General features: G+C 36.1%; 1 protein-coding gene across 3 annotated transcripts in view; it reads right to left on the bottom strand.

Annotated features, from left to right (window-relative positions):
- IMMP2L (inner mitochondrial membrane peptidase subunit 2) overlaps positions 1–16,872 on the bottom strand; it is a 472,646-nt gene that overhangs the window by 449,395 nt on the left and 6,379 nt on the right. For all 3 annotated transcript variants that reach the window (XM_061988619.1, XM_061988627.1, XM_061988612.1), the window contains exons 2-3: positions 10,398–10,535; positions 3,352–3,455 (exon numbers count right to left, since the gene is read on the bottom strand). In XM_061988619.1, coding sequence (XP_061844603.1) covers positions 3,352–3,455; positions 10,398–10,532 — 239 coding nt within the window. In that variant the 5' untranslated portion in view covers positions 10,533–10,535. The remainder of the gene's footprint in view (positions 1–3,351; positions 3,456–10,397; positions 10,536–16,872) is intronic.

Raw genomic sequence — 16,872 nt, forward strand, 5'->3', positions numbered from 1 at the left:
AACAACATTCTTAATGTTCAACATAACACTGCCGTGCCTTCATTTTAAAAGCTTACTTAAATATTATCATATAGATAAAATACCCACTCTACTTACAGACACTGTTTTTGCAATCTTCTACATGCTGCAACAACCTTTTTCCTATATTAAGACAGGAATTTTAGAATAAAAAGGGCATCGTTTTACATTCAGGATATATGGTTTCCAGTAGAGACAAGCGAAATGAATTCTAGAGCTATAAATCACTCTTTGGCAACACCTTTTCATAACAATGCCTGCATTTGTACACAGTAGAAACCGAATTATATATAGGCAAACTGGCAAAAATGTCCACTAGTACCCCATAGAAGAGCACTATCTCCATTAATACCAGGCAGTGCAGCTGCAGCATATACTCCCTAGGAACTAACTGCATGAGCTGTACAGCCCCCACTGTGATGCATACTCCTACAGCTACAATGCTGTTGGCACTCAAACTTTAGAGTAAAACCAGCTGGGAGAAGCCTACTCATAACTCACTCTGCAATATCTGATAAAGTTCTACATAACCATTGGGATCTACCTCAGCAGAGCTCTTATAAAAGAAAATGTCCATTTCACCACAAAAGTTACTCAAAGACCAATGTCTGCTTGGCAAAAATATGCATTCATTTATCTTTGAAAGATTACCTCACATACCACATGACTATTTCCTCTCTTTTAAGATAAAGAAATTTATTTCCAAACCAAAGAAAATAATACAATTATTATTAATGCCATTCTAAGCATCACATCTAAAAGCTGGTACATGCACAGGTGAGCACTCACAGCGCCTATTTTAACAGCTGTGGATGTGATGCATAGTTAGGTGCAAAGATAATGTCGACAGAGACACATTTGAAACAGGTTCCCATAAACATGCAATCTTCATTTAATATATTAACCAAGTGCTTGGGGACAGGGTATTCGTTTGTACTCAAAGTCAGCAAATGACAAAAACATAGATGTTTATCAAGAACTAGATTGGACAAGAGAGGGAAAACTTTTGTATGTGCAAGCAGTATCGCAAGCATAATCACAGGCTGATTGAATCTCTCTTGAGGTGTCCAGGGCCAAAAAAACTAACTCATCATTTTGCTCCAAGGTTTTGCTGTTGGCCATCTACATACACTGGACTTTTCCGGTTGGGATCTCAACAATTCTTTTTAAGAGTTGTGACAGAAATTCATCCAGGATGACACAGTATTTCAGATGGCACAAAGAAAGCAAAGAGCTTGGATGGCCCTGGTTAAGCTTCCATGAAGGAATACTTGACCTCAGCTCTTGTTCGGCAGGAGACCAACCTCCCACAACCTCTCAGTTATTTTCTACTATGACCTGGCAAAGAGGAGACCTGGATAAATCTTAAGCAGTAAAGTGGGATATGAAAGAAGGTTTACATATCCATCTGCCTCTTTCAGTTGCAGCAACACTTCCTCATCTGAATTTCTGATAAGAACAGAAAAAGTAGCAGCTTATGAGAGACTGTTTATACCTAAATCAGTCAAATCCTCTGAGGACCATCAAGTAAAAGTCATGAATTTGCACAGGATACCCATTCACTAGTGAGTTACAGAAATCATAGGCAAACAATCAAAATGAAAAGGATAAAAATATTAATCCATTTACACAATAAAAACCTCATGTATCAAAAGTTAAGTCTCAAACAACTCACAAAATGTGCAAAAATCACATGCAGATATTATATCCCACAAGTCTTTACAACACTATTAAAAACTTTACATTACAATTAGCTAGTAGGCCAAAGCTGCTTCTAACCAACGCAACATAAAAGCAGTTACTGATATATAAACCATCCTTCAAAATTTCTGTATCAAAACTATTCAATAGATTATTTTTACATTGTTTAATTTTCTTTGTACTGTTCTAAAGTGTTTTTTGAATTCTATAGTCTGATTATTCAGCGTACTTCGCCAAAGATTAAGAAAAATCTCAGTATAGTGCATAAATACAATGTGACTTCTTCTTGTGGGTGTACATAAGCTCCACCAATAATAGGCCAACTTTTCAGAACACATAAAAAACCCCACAGTATCTAAAATCTTTATTACCATGCCCAAACTTCCAGCAAAATGAAAACAGTACTATAAGCCTTCAAGATGTATAATAAGAATTAAACTATTCATTTTGTTTTCTGATCAGACAACATGCTCATCTTCTGTTCAGTCTATTAATTACTAATCAGCTACATTCCCTGTTTTAAACAATCGCCAGAGCATGACTTAGGCAGTGGGATGTACACGCAGGCAGAATCAAATTTTACAAGCACTCATTAAGTGACCTGAAATTGGAGTCCTTTTGTATTATTAGGTGTTGCAAAAATGAATAAATTCATACTTGTAGCTAGACCATTTACATAAAATCTTACATGCCACACAGTAATACAGACTATGAAGTAAATTTTAAGTTTCTAACAAAAGATGACTACATGAGTGAGTCTGCTTTAAGAGATGGTAGCAAAGACTGTCATACAAATTACCACTCCAGTGAAGAGGTAGGCAAAAAAACAAGACAATTAGAAGAGATGGATGACAAAAACGAATCCAGATAATACAGCTTCCAAAGACGGGTCTGCTATAATCTACATATTGTGCGTTTCACTTACAAAACCAAATTCTTAAGTTTAAACTATCCAACCATGTAGTATGAGTATGTATTATGTCATTGTGTCAGTTATGCACGCTTTGACATTCCATTTCTGTATCACATTAAGGCTGAAATGGAGTTTCTGCCCTCTGTAGTCTGGAATCCTTTCAACAGTGAAACACTGCCACCTTTTGGCTCGATTCTCAGACCTCATCACTATAATCGTAAATTTTTACTTTTGGGGTTTTTTTGCTACATTTACTCTTTATAGAGACTATTGAATTCTTGTGACTTTGTTTAAAATTATACTCAGTAGCCAGAGTCTTACAGGAAAAACAACTTAGTGTTAATTGTTCATGAAATACTATTTTTCTCACAAAGATGACTGCATAGCTGAACAACTTAAAAAGTATACTCCAGTAAGCCACACGTTTTATCTGTTTTCTCTATCTCACAGCTCTCCTTTTCTTGGCAATTTTGGTACACATATATATCATATCATATCACGTAATACCTTACTCTCATTCCTTTCAGGTGAAAGCTTCTGAGTTTTGAAAACAGATTATAGAAATAACAATAATGCATTATTCAAAACTTTATGTTTCTTGTTCATATATATATATATTTGAATATATATATGTATATATATTTGTAGTATTCTAGATTAAATACTGACAGTTCAACATTTCTTTAAGCACATATTGAAATATATGCAAAAGTACTTACACCAAAGACACAATGTCCCCACGTTGTACATCATAATGTCGAATGCTCCAGTGGTTTAAGAGCACTACATCAGATGCTTGTCTTCCCCCAGGATTCAAAGAGGGCTGAGAGAGTGAAGGGAAAAAAAAAAAAAAGCTTTAGATCTACATTTTCTCTATGAATCTTCCATCTAACTCTCATTCCATCAACACATGAAATGCACTGAAATCAGTAAAAATGTACCCACTTACTATAAGAAGAGCAAGAATGTCTTGTATTTTGGGAAATATATTTATTAAATGCCATGTTAAATGTCAGTGTACGACAAACAGTAGTTCACATCTTTCAATGCACTACTGAATGCAGTACACAGGAAACACGTTTTCGACAAACCTGATGAAAAGAAGTGATTGTCTTTACTGCATAGCATTTAATATTAAAAAAACCAAACAGGAACCAGGAACACTGATTCATAGAATTGTAGCATCATAGAATGGTAGAGGTTGGAAGGGACTTTTAGAGATCATCTAGTCCAACCTCCCTGCAGAAGAGAATGTGTCCAGGCGGGTCTTGAAGACCTCCAGGGAAGGAGACTCCACAACCCCTCTGGGCAGCCTGTGCCACTGCTCCCTCACCCTCACAATAAAATAGTTTTTTCTTATGCTAAAGTGGAACTTTTTGTGTTCCAGCTTCATCCCATTACCCCTTGTCCTGTTGCTAGGTACTATGGAAAAAAAAGGGATGTCCCAACCTCCTGACACACACCCTTTAGGTATTTATAAATATTAATAAGATCCCCCCTCAGTCTCCTCGTCTCTAGACTAAACAGCCCCAGTTCCCACAGTCTTTCCTTGTATGAAAGATGTTCCAGTCCCCTGATCATCCTGCAGGCATCTTACTGATTACAATTATAACGCTCTAAAAATGAAAGTTTATTTTAAAAAATACTAACCTCAGCACTCTTTGCAAAGGGAGAAAATAAACCCTACACCTACAGCATAAACTAACACTGTATGTGAGACATGGGCCTTCTGTAACAGGACAGAAAAGATGCATGAACTCAGAGAGTTCATACAGTGAAATAAGACTGTTCACTAACCTCAACATTAAAATAACCAAGTAATTAATTAGTACAGAGTATTGGGAGATACATAAAACCATACATAATTATTTTGTGTGACGTTGCACAAAACCATAATACCTGATCAATGGTGGCTTAGAAATGGCAGAGGAGGAAGTAGCCCAACACAGTGATTTTTGCAGGCATTATTTCAATACAAATTCTCCTTTCACTAGACAGAAAGTATTTAAGAGCAATCCAGGATAAAGTCTTTTGATAGCTTATTTCTCAATAAGCTTTGTCAAGACTCTTCAAATACAATTGCAGAAGCCCAACGTTGGCCAGCAAATGACCTCTACTTTAGGCTCTAGAGATAGGAGACAAATGTAGTAAAGCAGGGTATTGAGACTAGGCAGCCCTCATTTATCTGTATGATAGCTGCAAAAATTGCTAAAACTGTATTTTTATTTTCCTTTTATAGAAGAGGTTTTCAGTTTTCAATGTACAATATGAACGGTCCCTCCACAAGCACCAGCAGTCTTTCACTGCTGACTGACTGTGCCTTCAATGAGCAAACCTATTGGGATATTAGGACCAAAATTAACTGTTCTCAAGCTATTACACGGTGTATTTTTATTCACTAAAACTATGCTCTCAAACCAGGACATATACTTAGTATTTATTTTTAACTTCAAAAGCAATTTAAGAGTGCTGATTTACCTTTACTACAGTTTCCTCATTCATCTTTTCATTGCTAACCAGATCAGTTGATGAAGACCAATTTCAAACGGGACTTGTGAAAAAGCAGCTTTTCAACATGCAAGTAGTAACACACTGGGATCTGAGTAGGTGTAATTCACATAAACAGTTAAGAATTATGAGAGGTCAAAAGAATAAACATGTCAGGGTAGGGAGAGGGAAGTGACACAATATATTAAACAGCAACTGAGGCTAGTTACATTTTGAGCTGTGGACTATCGGGCAAACTTCTAGTCAAGTAAGTTCGTGGATCAAAGCAGATCACCTTAACATCCACAAAAATATGATCTAAGGCTAAGCTATAAATATATTAACACACAATTATTTTATCTACTAGATCCTATGCATCGTCAGATAACCAGAAGCTACTTATCAGATCTTTTTTTAGTGTAATCAGAATTTTTCAATATGATTTTCCACCACATTCCACCCAAAGACAGTATCTTTATATTTAAATTTACATACAGATTTACAAACTATCCACAGTCATATTCATTCTACCAAATGCTGGTACAAATGGGCCAGAAGCTAACAACAATGCTACATATAAGGCAAAGAGGCCAATCTTACAAAGCAGGAATCATAGGTATATTCTCACCAGGTAAACTGCTTAGTACTCAAAAGGATCTTCTTTGAAGGGACAAAAGAGAAGGTCAAAACAAATGGAAATTTTAAACCCACTGCTCCAAAAGAAAAAGTGTAACACAGCTGATACATAGGAAAGATTTACATGAGTGTTGGCAAATTCCCTCTCAACTAAATCTATACCAACTTCACCTTACAGAAAAATACACCATGTAGTTACAGTATTGCCCTAGTTAAATTATCCCAGTTGACCTCTGCTGCTTTGAGCCTAAATGTATTTAGACATTGTATAATCTTTTTAACTTAAAGCATTCTAAGTGTGACACCATATTGCTTGCTATTTTTAACACATATGTGGTTCTGACACACAGAGTGGATATTCTACTAATTACACATTAAATATGTTTGAGAGAAATATGACAATGTAGAGTATTTATTTTCCTTCCCACAAAACCACTGTAAAAATTCAAATTGCATAGCCAAAAATGCTATTTTGGTAGAAGAAATGTAAGGAAAACCATGAGACAACTTCCACTTTACATCAACATTACATTTTTCCATTAAAAAACAACCACAATCATCAATTTAAATCCTATACCAAGGCTTTCTCTAATGTAAATAACCATTTCACAACAAAAAGTATAGAAATAATTTAATGCAGTGTGTTCACAGATAATTTATTCCCCATGATATTTTTGCTAGTAGTAAGCTTTCAGGTCCAACAGAACAAAAATACAGCTTCTGAAAAAGTAGTCAACAAATAGGCTCACAAGGGCTCTTTATTTTTCTAAGAAACAAAACAATACAAGGGCTTTTTCCTTCCTTTAGTTTGAAGCATGATAACTTGTTTGCCCAAGTCCTTGGCATCACAGCCTGCTACAAGACACACAGGTCTTAATTTAGAACTGTTCTGCAGAAGTCACAAAACATTCAGTCTTTCCAATTACTAGCTAATCTAATGCTAAAAGCATGCAAATTGAGATCACCAGCCATATGATGAAGCCTCACAGGACATGAGGTTCTGTAAGTAGGAGGGTAAAAGCATGCCCTTTTACTATAAATAATGATTAACTTGATAGTTGTTATGCTGCTAGTGAATACCGGAAGGTCATGACTTGTTTGCTTATAGCTTGTGGAACACAAAGAATATTCACATGAGCTCACAGGCTTAGGTTTAGTAATCCTAATAATAAAGTTAGGAGAAACTGCCACAGATTACAATTGCTTTTATTCATAATGGAATAGAAGATTTGCTGCTGAAACAAGTGTGCTTTGTCAAAGATCGTTGGTCAGGCTACTTGCCATAATCCTTGGTATTGAACTGTTTGCACATAAAGTTGCATATACGCTGTCATCTTCTGTCTCACTTGAAAACAGTCCATTTGATTTCATGAATTTACAAATTTATATATCCCTAGGGGGTTCCCTTTACAACATCATTATGTATGAAAGCTTTGTAATACCAGAAAAACAATGAAACTCAATAGAAAAAAAACATGTCCATATGATAAGGATAATTTTTAAGTATACATCCAGCATTACAAGAGGAGTCGCAAAAAATCCGTAACAGCCAATTAAGAAATCAAATTACCAGTTATTTTTGTCACTTAAATTCAATATTGTGAACAGATTACAAGTCACTTGAAACCCATTATTAACAAAATGCTAGAGGAGCACATCAATTTGTAAAATCCTAAAAAAAAAAATACCTCATCTGAGGATTAAAAAACACAGGAATTGTGGAAAGAAAAAATGTAATTGAACAATTTAAAAAATGTTAATATTATGAACTGCAATAGTTCACTGTTATTCCCTATAGATTGCAGTTAATACTCATATGCACTGAAGTCATCACAAGTGAAAGAATTATGACAGGTGGCTGAAAGCACTGTAGAAACAAAAAATCAGCTTGAGACAATGATATGCAGGAAGTCTGTCTTAACTGATTGGGAATAAATCATAAAATTTCTGTTTTCATTAGAACCCTGATTCAGTTTGCTTGCCAGGATGTCAAAAAGTGTTACTATTGTCAGTAACAACGAAGCAGCTGTAAGACTGGTCCAAAACAGAAACAGAAACAGAGGGAGGACAGCAAGCGTGTAACAGAGAATAAGAGTAGGAGAGCGAGCATGACACTGGAGATTTATACTCTGCTTCCTGTCAGAACTTTTAATTTCAGGCTCAGCAGGAGCCACAATGATGAGTACACAAAGCCAGCTAGACGTTTTAGAGGTCTATTACAAATTCTTGGGAATAATACCACGATGTCTTCAAATTGAGACAGTAAGATATATTTGGAAGCATGTGATTGGTAAGTATGACTACATGCTGACTGAACTTCACTCTGCTTCATGCCCACAGCTTTCAGATACATTCAACGTAGGTCCTTCTTACGAGAACACAGTAACCAGATTGCAACGTGATGACCAATACTCCAAGCTACTCTGCAAGAGGGAAACATATTCCTTATAATTATGTCCCTGTCAGACTTATATAGGTGTCTAATAGATCTTGGCAAGAAAATTAGTATCTTATTAAAAGCACTAGGAAGTTTTTTTGTACTCTGACAAACATCCATATGTACAGAAGTTTAAAACAAACTACTATTTCAGTGCTTCAGTCCAGAATAAAACCAGAGAGAGAACTTTTCAGACAACAAGATGTCAGCAAAATTAGAAACATCAGCTTTCAAGTTACCCATACTTCAATTGATTGAGGGAGTATTTAGTCAAGGGAAAAGCTTAGATTTTAATCACTCAGTGAATATATATTCCTTTCCCTAGCCACTATGAAGAGCGTATATCCTTCTTTCTCAGGTTGAATAAATCTGAACAAGTAACTGCTGTGTTTTTCAAATCTTCCATAGATAAACAACAGTTAGCTATATGCCTTTCAAACAAGTACAGAAACAGCACTCCAGAATACTATCAAAGCACACCCTAACACTTGAGACTAACTTCAAAGGAAATATAAAACTGAGGTCTTAACTAGAGAGGCTCAATAGACTCATGGAACAGAGAAATTTAGAAAATGTCTTTCCAGATACTGAGGTAAAACCATCCAAACAACAATGGATGACAAATAGAACATTATGTCAGACATAGAAAAGATAAAACAATGAAAAGCAATGTGGTATGCTAAAAAAACACAACCCATCAAAAATTAAATGCTCGGGTCATGCTCACTAGTAGCAAGAAACCCATATCAAAAACAACAACAAATCAAAAAACCCACACCACTAAAACCATAAAATGCAAGATGCATCTGCATCTTGAATACTGCATGTAGCTCTAGATCCCAACAAAGGCAAAAAATGGGGAGATGGAAAATGGAGGAGCCGTATTCATCTGCCTGATTTTGCACTTACCTAGATGCTGTGTTATATATTTGAGTATCTCCTGTCTGAAGATAGTAAAGAAATAATGAAACTGGTTTTCACAGTTTCCCATAGCTCTCCTACTTTCTAAAGCTAATTTCTGGCCCTGCAACTGTGACTTCTGAGATTCTGCTGCTTTTGACTAATCATCAATATTTAGATTAACATTCATGAAAAAGGCAAAGGTAACTTATGCTACACCTAACTTCTGGTGTCTTGGGACTGTAGAATTACTAGAGTATGAAACTTTGGTCCCTGATCTTGAGGTAAGAGCTGCCTTCCAGAACAGCTGAGGTTTCCTGACAGATGTTAAACACCAGATTACAAACTGCCACAAAAGGCACAATGCCACCTTGCCATTCCCTCCTCCCCACCACACACTTTTAATAGCATTAAACACAAACCAGCCTAGCCCAGGTTCTAGTCTAAGTTTTGTCTGTGTAAATGCTGCACAATTCAAACTACAGCAGCTGGCCTTCATTGCTGTGAAACCTCTCTTCAAGGTTCTGAGCTCAGATAATCAGAAAAGAGAAACTGGATTCCAAGAATCAAATCCTTAGTCTCCACTAATTGGAATATTGCAGTATTGGAACAAAATAAATTATTGGCCATTGGCAGTGATGCACAGGAATGTGCACTGCATATGATTTAAAATGCAAAGTAACAATACAGAAATTGGCTAACTACATTATAACACATTTTTCAAGATCAAATAACAGAAGAATAAAAGCTGTTTACTGTTATGAGTGTTTGTTTATCTTCAAAGTATTAAACAGTCTATTTATATTTATTTGCTTACTTTTACTTTACTAAAATAAAAACTGAGATGACACTTACATCTTGGTAATTATAGGTATTAATATTAGGTTCATGCTATTTTCAGTATTCTTCACTGAAATGGTACCATACTTGTTCACTAATAACAGCAAGTATAGAAAGGACTGGTTTTGTCCTCTCTGTGAGTTATTCATTCAATTCCAAGAGACAAAAGGTAGTGCTCAAAAATTAAACTTTTATTTCTAAATTATTTATAAGATATTCATATATGTATCTTTATCACAATTTATATTTTCTCCTTTATTGAGACAGAATTTAGCAACTTTTTTTTAAAGCTTTTCTTTTCACATCATAGAAGTATTTGTTTAATAAAGTAAAAAATAAACTATTCCATAGTACAATATAGTCATTTAATAACAATTGAGAAAAAGATTTTTTTTTCATCTTGTTATTGTCAGTGGACAGTCTCTTTTTAATTTCCTGATAGATAAAAGAAATTTCCAGCAATACCTGCATTGATGCTCCTTCCACCCTTGCTACACAAGCAACTCTGTCCAGGAATGTCACTGTTACTGGAACAGCAACAAAGAAACCTTTAAAAAAGGCTTTAATGTATCTCTTCCCCAAACCTTGAGTCTGTGCCATAATCTGAAAAATATGAAGAAAATGGAAAACAAAAAAAAAGGTTGTTATAAGACACAGTTTAAGTAATATAGTAGCAATTCAAAAAGGAGTAATTAAGAATAACTTAACTATATTGTCTGTTAGGGTCTCCTAATATCCACAGTAGGAAAAAAAAAAAAAAAGAATGTGCACATGTGAACAAAAAAAAAGAACAAACAGAGAAAACAGAAATCTTCAACAGAATTTTAAAGTCTACTTTACAGAAGAGCTTAATACTTGACATTTACCCTTTAACTAATTTGACTATTTCTTATGATCCTGTGCTAGTAGAAGTACTTGATAAAAATGACTCAATGATAGCAGTTCAGCTAAGCAAGAAGCAAACTGATATAACGAGACAAAATCTAACTATGGATTTCTGAAAAAAAAAAAAAAATCCAAAGCAAATGCTATCAACCACATGGAAATAACCAATTACAGAGCATTCATTTGAAGTCTACAGCCAAAACTCTGTAAATAATTGTCTCTCATAATTACTGGGAATTATTAATTTGTGACCCCCAAAGACAGATTGTGTTATGTAAGGAACAGACAACTATTTGCAATACATTATCATTTCTTTATTAAATATTTTCACACATAAAAATGCACAAATTCATTATTTCCCCTCTTATGGTAACTTCAAATGTAAAATAATTCAAATTGTCATGTATATCCCAAGGCCACACAGTAACACTATGATTCCATGTCAACTACTATATCAGGAAGTTAAAAAAGCATACCAGCAGAGTGTAAGTAATGACACATGGGACTATTCTACTCTAACTCATCAGTTATTATGCTATTTCCCATCTATCTATTTAGCCCTGAAACACTGAGCATTCTTAAAAAAACACCTACAAAGTACACTGAAACACAAGTTTTTTTATTCTATTAGTTGTAAAAAAAAAAAAAAGCAAAATATTGCAGTACTACTGCAAAGGTAAAAGACTATTTTACGTAGCTGCTGTTTCATTATAAGAAATGTTGCCCTTCACCTACCGGCAAATCTAATTTCAACTGTTGTTTCCACCTAATGAATTCCTGGTAGACTTCACACAATATCAGTTTGTGGAGCCCTTGTTCCCTCTATCACATCCTAACTGGCAGACAGTAACAGAAGGAGAAAACAGACTGTTCCCTGAGCTTTTGAGACTTTCATTGTGGTTATATTCAAGAATACAGAATTATTTTTCAACCTTTTTTTTTAAATAACACATGTAGCTTTGTTCAATCTTCTTACAAACAGAATATTTAAAATTCACAATTTAATCATTTTTTCTTTGTTGCATTTTCAGAAATATGGAAGTGAGTGACCATTTGTATGCAAAACACAAATTCAAATTACTTTGATAAAATAGCATTGAAAGCAGTTATTTCTGTCACAGATATGGCTTCCTAATCCCATAAAGCATTACACTTAAGAGAGGAAACCCAGTTCTACAAAGTAACCCACCAATATATCCTTCACTGAAATTCTTTACAGATATTAATAGCTTTGCATTGACAAGAACTGTCTTCTAAAAGACAGGAACATCTTTACTATTACTTCTGACATTTAATTTCAAAAGGTTTTATATCTCTCTTTAAAAAAAACCCAAAACTTCACTCTCATCTGTAAACTCCTGTTAGGAGCAAGAATTAACTAGTAAACATTCTAAATGTAGTTAATATTTGTAATTTGATTCTGTTTCTGCACATTAAAAAAAAATTGCATCAACCGTTTTCACAAAGAATTTGAAACACGTTGCAAACAGAACAAAATCTTAGCAATTCAAGAGAAATATCAGTTGCATTACTTCCAGCTCATCACTTAAGAACTTGTTATTGGATCCAATCCACTAAAAGAAAATGTTGCCTCAATACACACAGATTTACCATTAGAATTATTCCACGTAAAAATGGAATCTCTCAAAAATCAAGATTTTATCTACTATTTAAAAACTGCAGCATTTCATAAACCTTAACAACCTCTTCTCAACCTAGTGATTCTGAATTTCATCTCTCAAGTTTTCTAGCTGGAATTCTACAAATCCTCAAAACACAATTTTGAGACCTCGCCCACAACAATATCCGCTCTGTTCTCTGCAGTTAATAATGAAGCATGAATGTTCACTCTGTCCCTTCTAGTAAATCTATTGACAGGTCTTGTTACAATCTTCTTGTAAAAGCCCCATGCTTCTATCTACAGAAAAATCAAGTATCTGAAGAAAAACAATCAGTAAGACAGTCCACAGGAGACCAACCATATGCTTCTGGAACTACAAGCTAATTAATAGTGACACAAAATCTAGCAGCCAGGTTAAAACAGTTTAGACAAAATGCTACATTTTCAGTACATCACTTGGCCAAGGTAATACTGGGAGGATTAAGCATCTGTGGACAAAGCTGGGAGTTCAGTTTCTACTTTTCTGCATTTTAACACATCCAGTATTACAAGGCCAAGAATGAATAAAGGTGAGGGGAAAAGCATCCCTACAAGCTGGGAGTTCAGTTTCTACTTTTCTGCATTTTAACACATCCAGTATTACAAGGCCAAGAATGAATAAAGGTGAGGGGAAAAGCATCCCTACAAGCACACTACTTCTCTATCTGCCCTGAATTTTTTTGTCCTTTCCCCTTCCCTCCCTTCCTTCCTCTACTAGGCAATTGACCAAACCACTGATTTTATCCCCCACACACATGAAGACGTATCCTTCACTTCCAGTCACATACTACATTTGTAAAGTTTCCTGGTTCCCTGCCTCCCACAGTAAAGGATAGCTTTTCCAAAGGCCTTTCTCCCCAAAAGATGGTAAACACATGCAGACATATTTTAAGCAGCCTGAGAAAAACTGCTTACAAAAAAAATTGTCTTTAACCTGAAGTCCTTTCATATAACAAAACATTTTCAACACAAGCGTAAGAAGTTATTACATGTCAGTATCTCCTTAACAGTGTGCACATTTTTGCCAGGTCTATTTCATAAGGTTTCCCCTCCAAAAAGCACAAACAAGCATTTGTCATTGGATAAGTATCTGCACATCCGAAGTTGCCTCGCAACTGTTGACAACACCATTCATCATCCAACTGTCAGTAAATGGAAGGTTACCCATCACTCTTTCATTAAGAGGGGCATGAAGTTGTCTTCCACTGCCACAGGGGAAGAGCTTGAATGTAGGTGGTTGAAGGACAGTTTGCAGTACTATCTTCCACCAGTAACTGAATCCATGAATGGAGAATCCTCAACTGATAAATACCATTTGATTAAAACGTGCACTGCTTTCTTCTCTTAAGTATTAGAGAAAAGAAGGGGAAAAAAACCCCAAGCATTTACTGCAATCACATGAAAGACTTTAGGGTAGTAAAACACAAATACATCAAAGATTCTCACAATTTTTTTAAAAAACAACTAATTTTCTGGTTGGAGTATTTGTTTAAAAATAAAGAAAGCATTAGAGAGCCATCACTCCTTGAGATTATATTCTGCTCTCAGAAATTATAACCTGAATGTGCTCTAATTAACTACTTTCTTGGAAAACATATGTATCTTGAGAAAAATTGTGAAAACTACTGAAGGAAATATTGTTGAAACTTTCTACTATTTCAACTTCAGAAATTTTTATCTATATTATAGAGAAATTTTAGATTTATAATAGAGAAATTGTATACTACAAAAATATATTAACTTTTGCAACATATGTTTATAACAGAAATATATTTTTCTATATAAAATAAATGTATGGGTTAATTAAAAGTGCATAAATGTCAAGTGTGTCTGTCGTTTATAAATAAAACTGTTGATGTCAAGATCCAGAGTGAATTGCTTCACTTCTAGAATCTGAGGTTACAAATTTACTTTTAATGCTCCTATAAATAACATTTTCATTATTCTTACAGAAGAATATCCTTTAGAATGGACAGTCAACTTTAACAGCTTTAAATCTAAATACACAGAATCTGAGGAAGCATTAGACAGTAATATCTAACAAAAATGTTAGGAGAAAAAAGACAATTATTTCACAGGTACATAAACACATGCTAAGAAATCTGACAGTCACGTCATGATTTCCCAATATATATACACAAAACCATGGTAATCATATATACTATTTTAAAACTGTAAATTCATCCAATTAATAAATCAGTAACAGCTGGCCCAAATGCTTTCTAAAAATAGGATCCTTTTGAATTATCAATGTTTAATGACACTGTGTGGAGCTCTCTGGTATGTAAAATTCAAAAGATTTCTAAAATATCTGTAGATTTTAAGTGCATCATGTTTCCAGAGCAAAACAAAAGCTAGAAAGGAATTGCTTGCAGGAATCTCATGGACTAGGTTTCTAGAAAGTAGAAGTGCCTAAGAAAGCTGGTTAGTCTTCAAGTGCCATTTACCCCAAAACTAAGATCAGTGTATCTCCATGAATACACTATCAGGTAGAGGATGTAAAAGGCGTGCAAGGATATAAACAACATGGAAACAACTCAGAAGAAGGAAGACTATGGAACGTGGAAAAAGAGACTGGTTGCTTGGGAAGAGTATAGGCATATTGTCAGAGTGTGCAGGGATGAAACAAGGAAGGCTAAAGCCCTCTTGGAATTAACTCTGGCAAGGGATGTAAAGCAAAAAAAAAGGAAAGGCTTCTTCAAGTACATCCACACCAAAATAAAGACTAGTGAGAATGTGAGCTTACTGCTAAACAAAGAGGGTGTCCTGGTGACAGAGGATACAGAGAAGGCAGAGTTACTGAATGCCTTCTTTGTCTTCACACCTAGGGCTGGCCCTCAGAAAGCCTGGTATCTGGATGGTAGAAAGTCTGGAAGGAGGATCTTCCCTTGGTTGAGGATGATTGGGTTAGGGATCTACTTGGTAAGCTGGACAGTGTCCTATAAATTCATAGGTCCTGATGATATGAACCCATGAGTGCTGAGGGAGTTGGTGGATGTTATTGCCAAGCCACTCTTCAACATTTTTGGGAGATGATGGAGCAAACGTGAGATGTGTGAAGACCAGAGAAACACCAATGTCACTCCAGTCTTCAAAAAGGGCAAGAAGGAGGACCCAGGAAACTACAGGCTGGTCAGCCTCACCTCCATCCCTGGAAAACTGATGGAACAACTCATCCTGAATGTCATCTCTAAGCATATGGAGGAAAAAAAGGTTATCACAGAGAGTCAACATGGATTCACCACAAGGAAACCTGACTTGTCCAATTTGACAGCCTTCTCTGATGACATGACTGGCTGGCTAAATGAGGGAAGAGCAGTGGATGTCATCTACTTTGACTTCAGCAGGGCTTTTGACACTGTTTCCTGTAACATTCTCATAGCAAAGCTCAGGCAGTGTGGCTTAGATGACTGAATAGTGAGGTGGATGGAGAACTGACAGAGATCAGAGGGTAGTAATTAAGAACACAGAGTTGAGTTGGAGGCCTATGGCCAGTACGTTTCCAGAGGTCAATTCTGAGGCCAGTCTTGATTCAATGTAGTCATCAATGACCTGGATGAGAGGAGAGTGTACCCTCAGCAAGTTTGCTTATAACACCAAACCGGGAGGACTGGCTGATTCCCCAGAAGTCGTCTGATTCTGACTTGAGAGCTGGGCAGAGAGGATCAACCTCATGAGGATCAACAAGGACAAGGGCAGAGTCCTGTACCTGAGAAGGAATAACCCCATGCACCAGTACAGGCTGGGGATTTACCTGCTAGAGATCAGCTCTACAGAGAGACCTGCGAGTCCTGATTGATAATAAACTAAACATGAGCCAGCAATGTGCCCTTGTGGCCAAGGGGCCAATGACATCCTGGGATGCATCAAGAAGAATGTGGTCAGCAGGTCAAAGGTGTTCTCCTCCCCCTCTACTCTGCCCTGGTGAGGCCTCATCTGGAGTACTGCATCCAGTTCTAAACTTCCATTTCAAGAGGCACAGGGAACTTCTGGAGAGTCTCCAGCAGAGGGCTACAAAGAGGATTAGGGGACTGGAATATTTCTCTTACAAGGAGACTATGGGGCTGATTATCCTGGAGAAGAGGGAGAGTGGAGCTTATCAACACTTATAAATACCTTAAGGGTGGGTGTCAAGAGGATGAGGCAAGTCTTTTTTCTGTAGTGCTCAGTGACAGGACAAGGGGTAACGGGCACAAGGTGGAACACAGGGCATTCCACTTGAGGAGAAACTTTTTTCCCGTGAGGGTGAGGGAGCCCTGGAACAGGCTGCACAGGGAGGGTGTGGAGTCTCCTTCCTTGGAAGTTTTCAAAATCAGCCTAGACTCGTTTCTGTGCAACCTGATTGAGGTGAATATGTTTTAGAAGAAAGGTTGGACTGAATGATCTTTAGAGGTT

Source organism: Colius striatus, chromosome 1 (genome assembly GCF_028858725.1).
Source record: "Colius striatus isolate bColStr4 chromosome 1, bColStr4.1.hap1, whole genome shotgun sequence".
NCBI classification, from domain to species: Eukaryota; Metazoa; Chordata; class Aves; order Coliiformes; family Coliidae; genus Colius; species Colius striatus.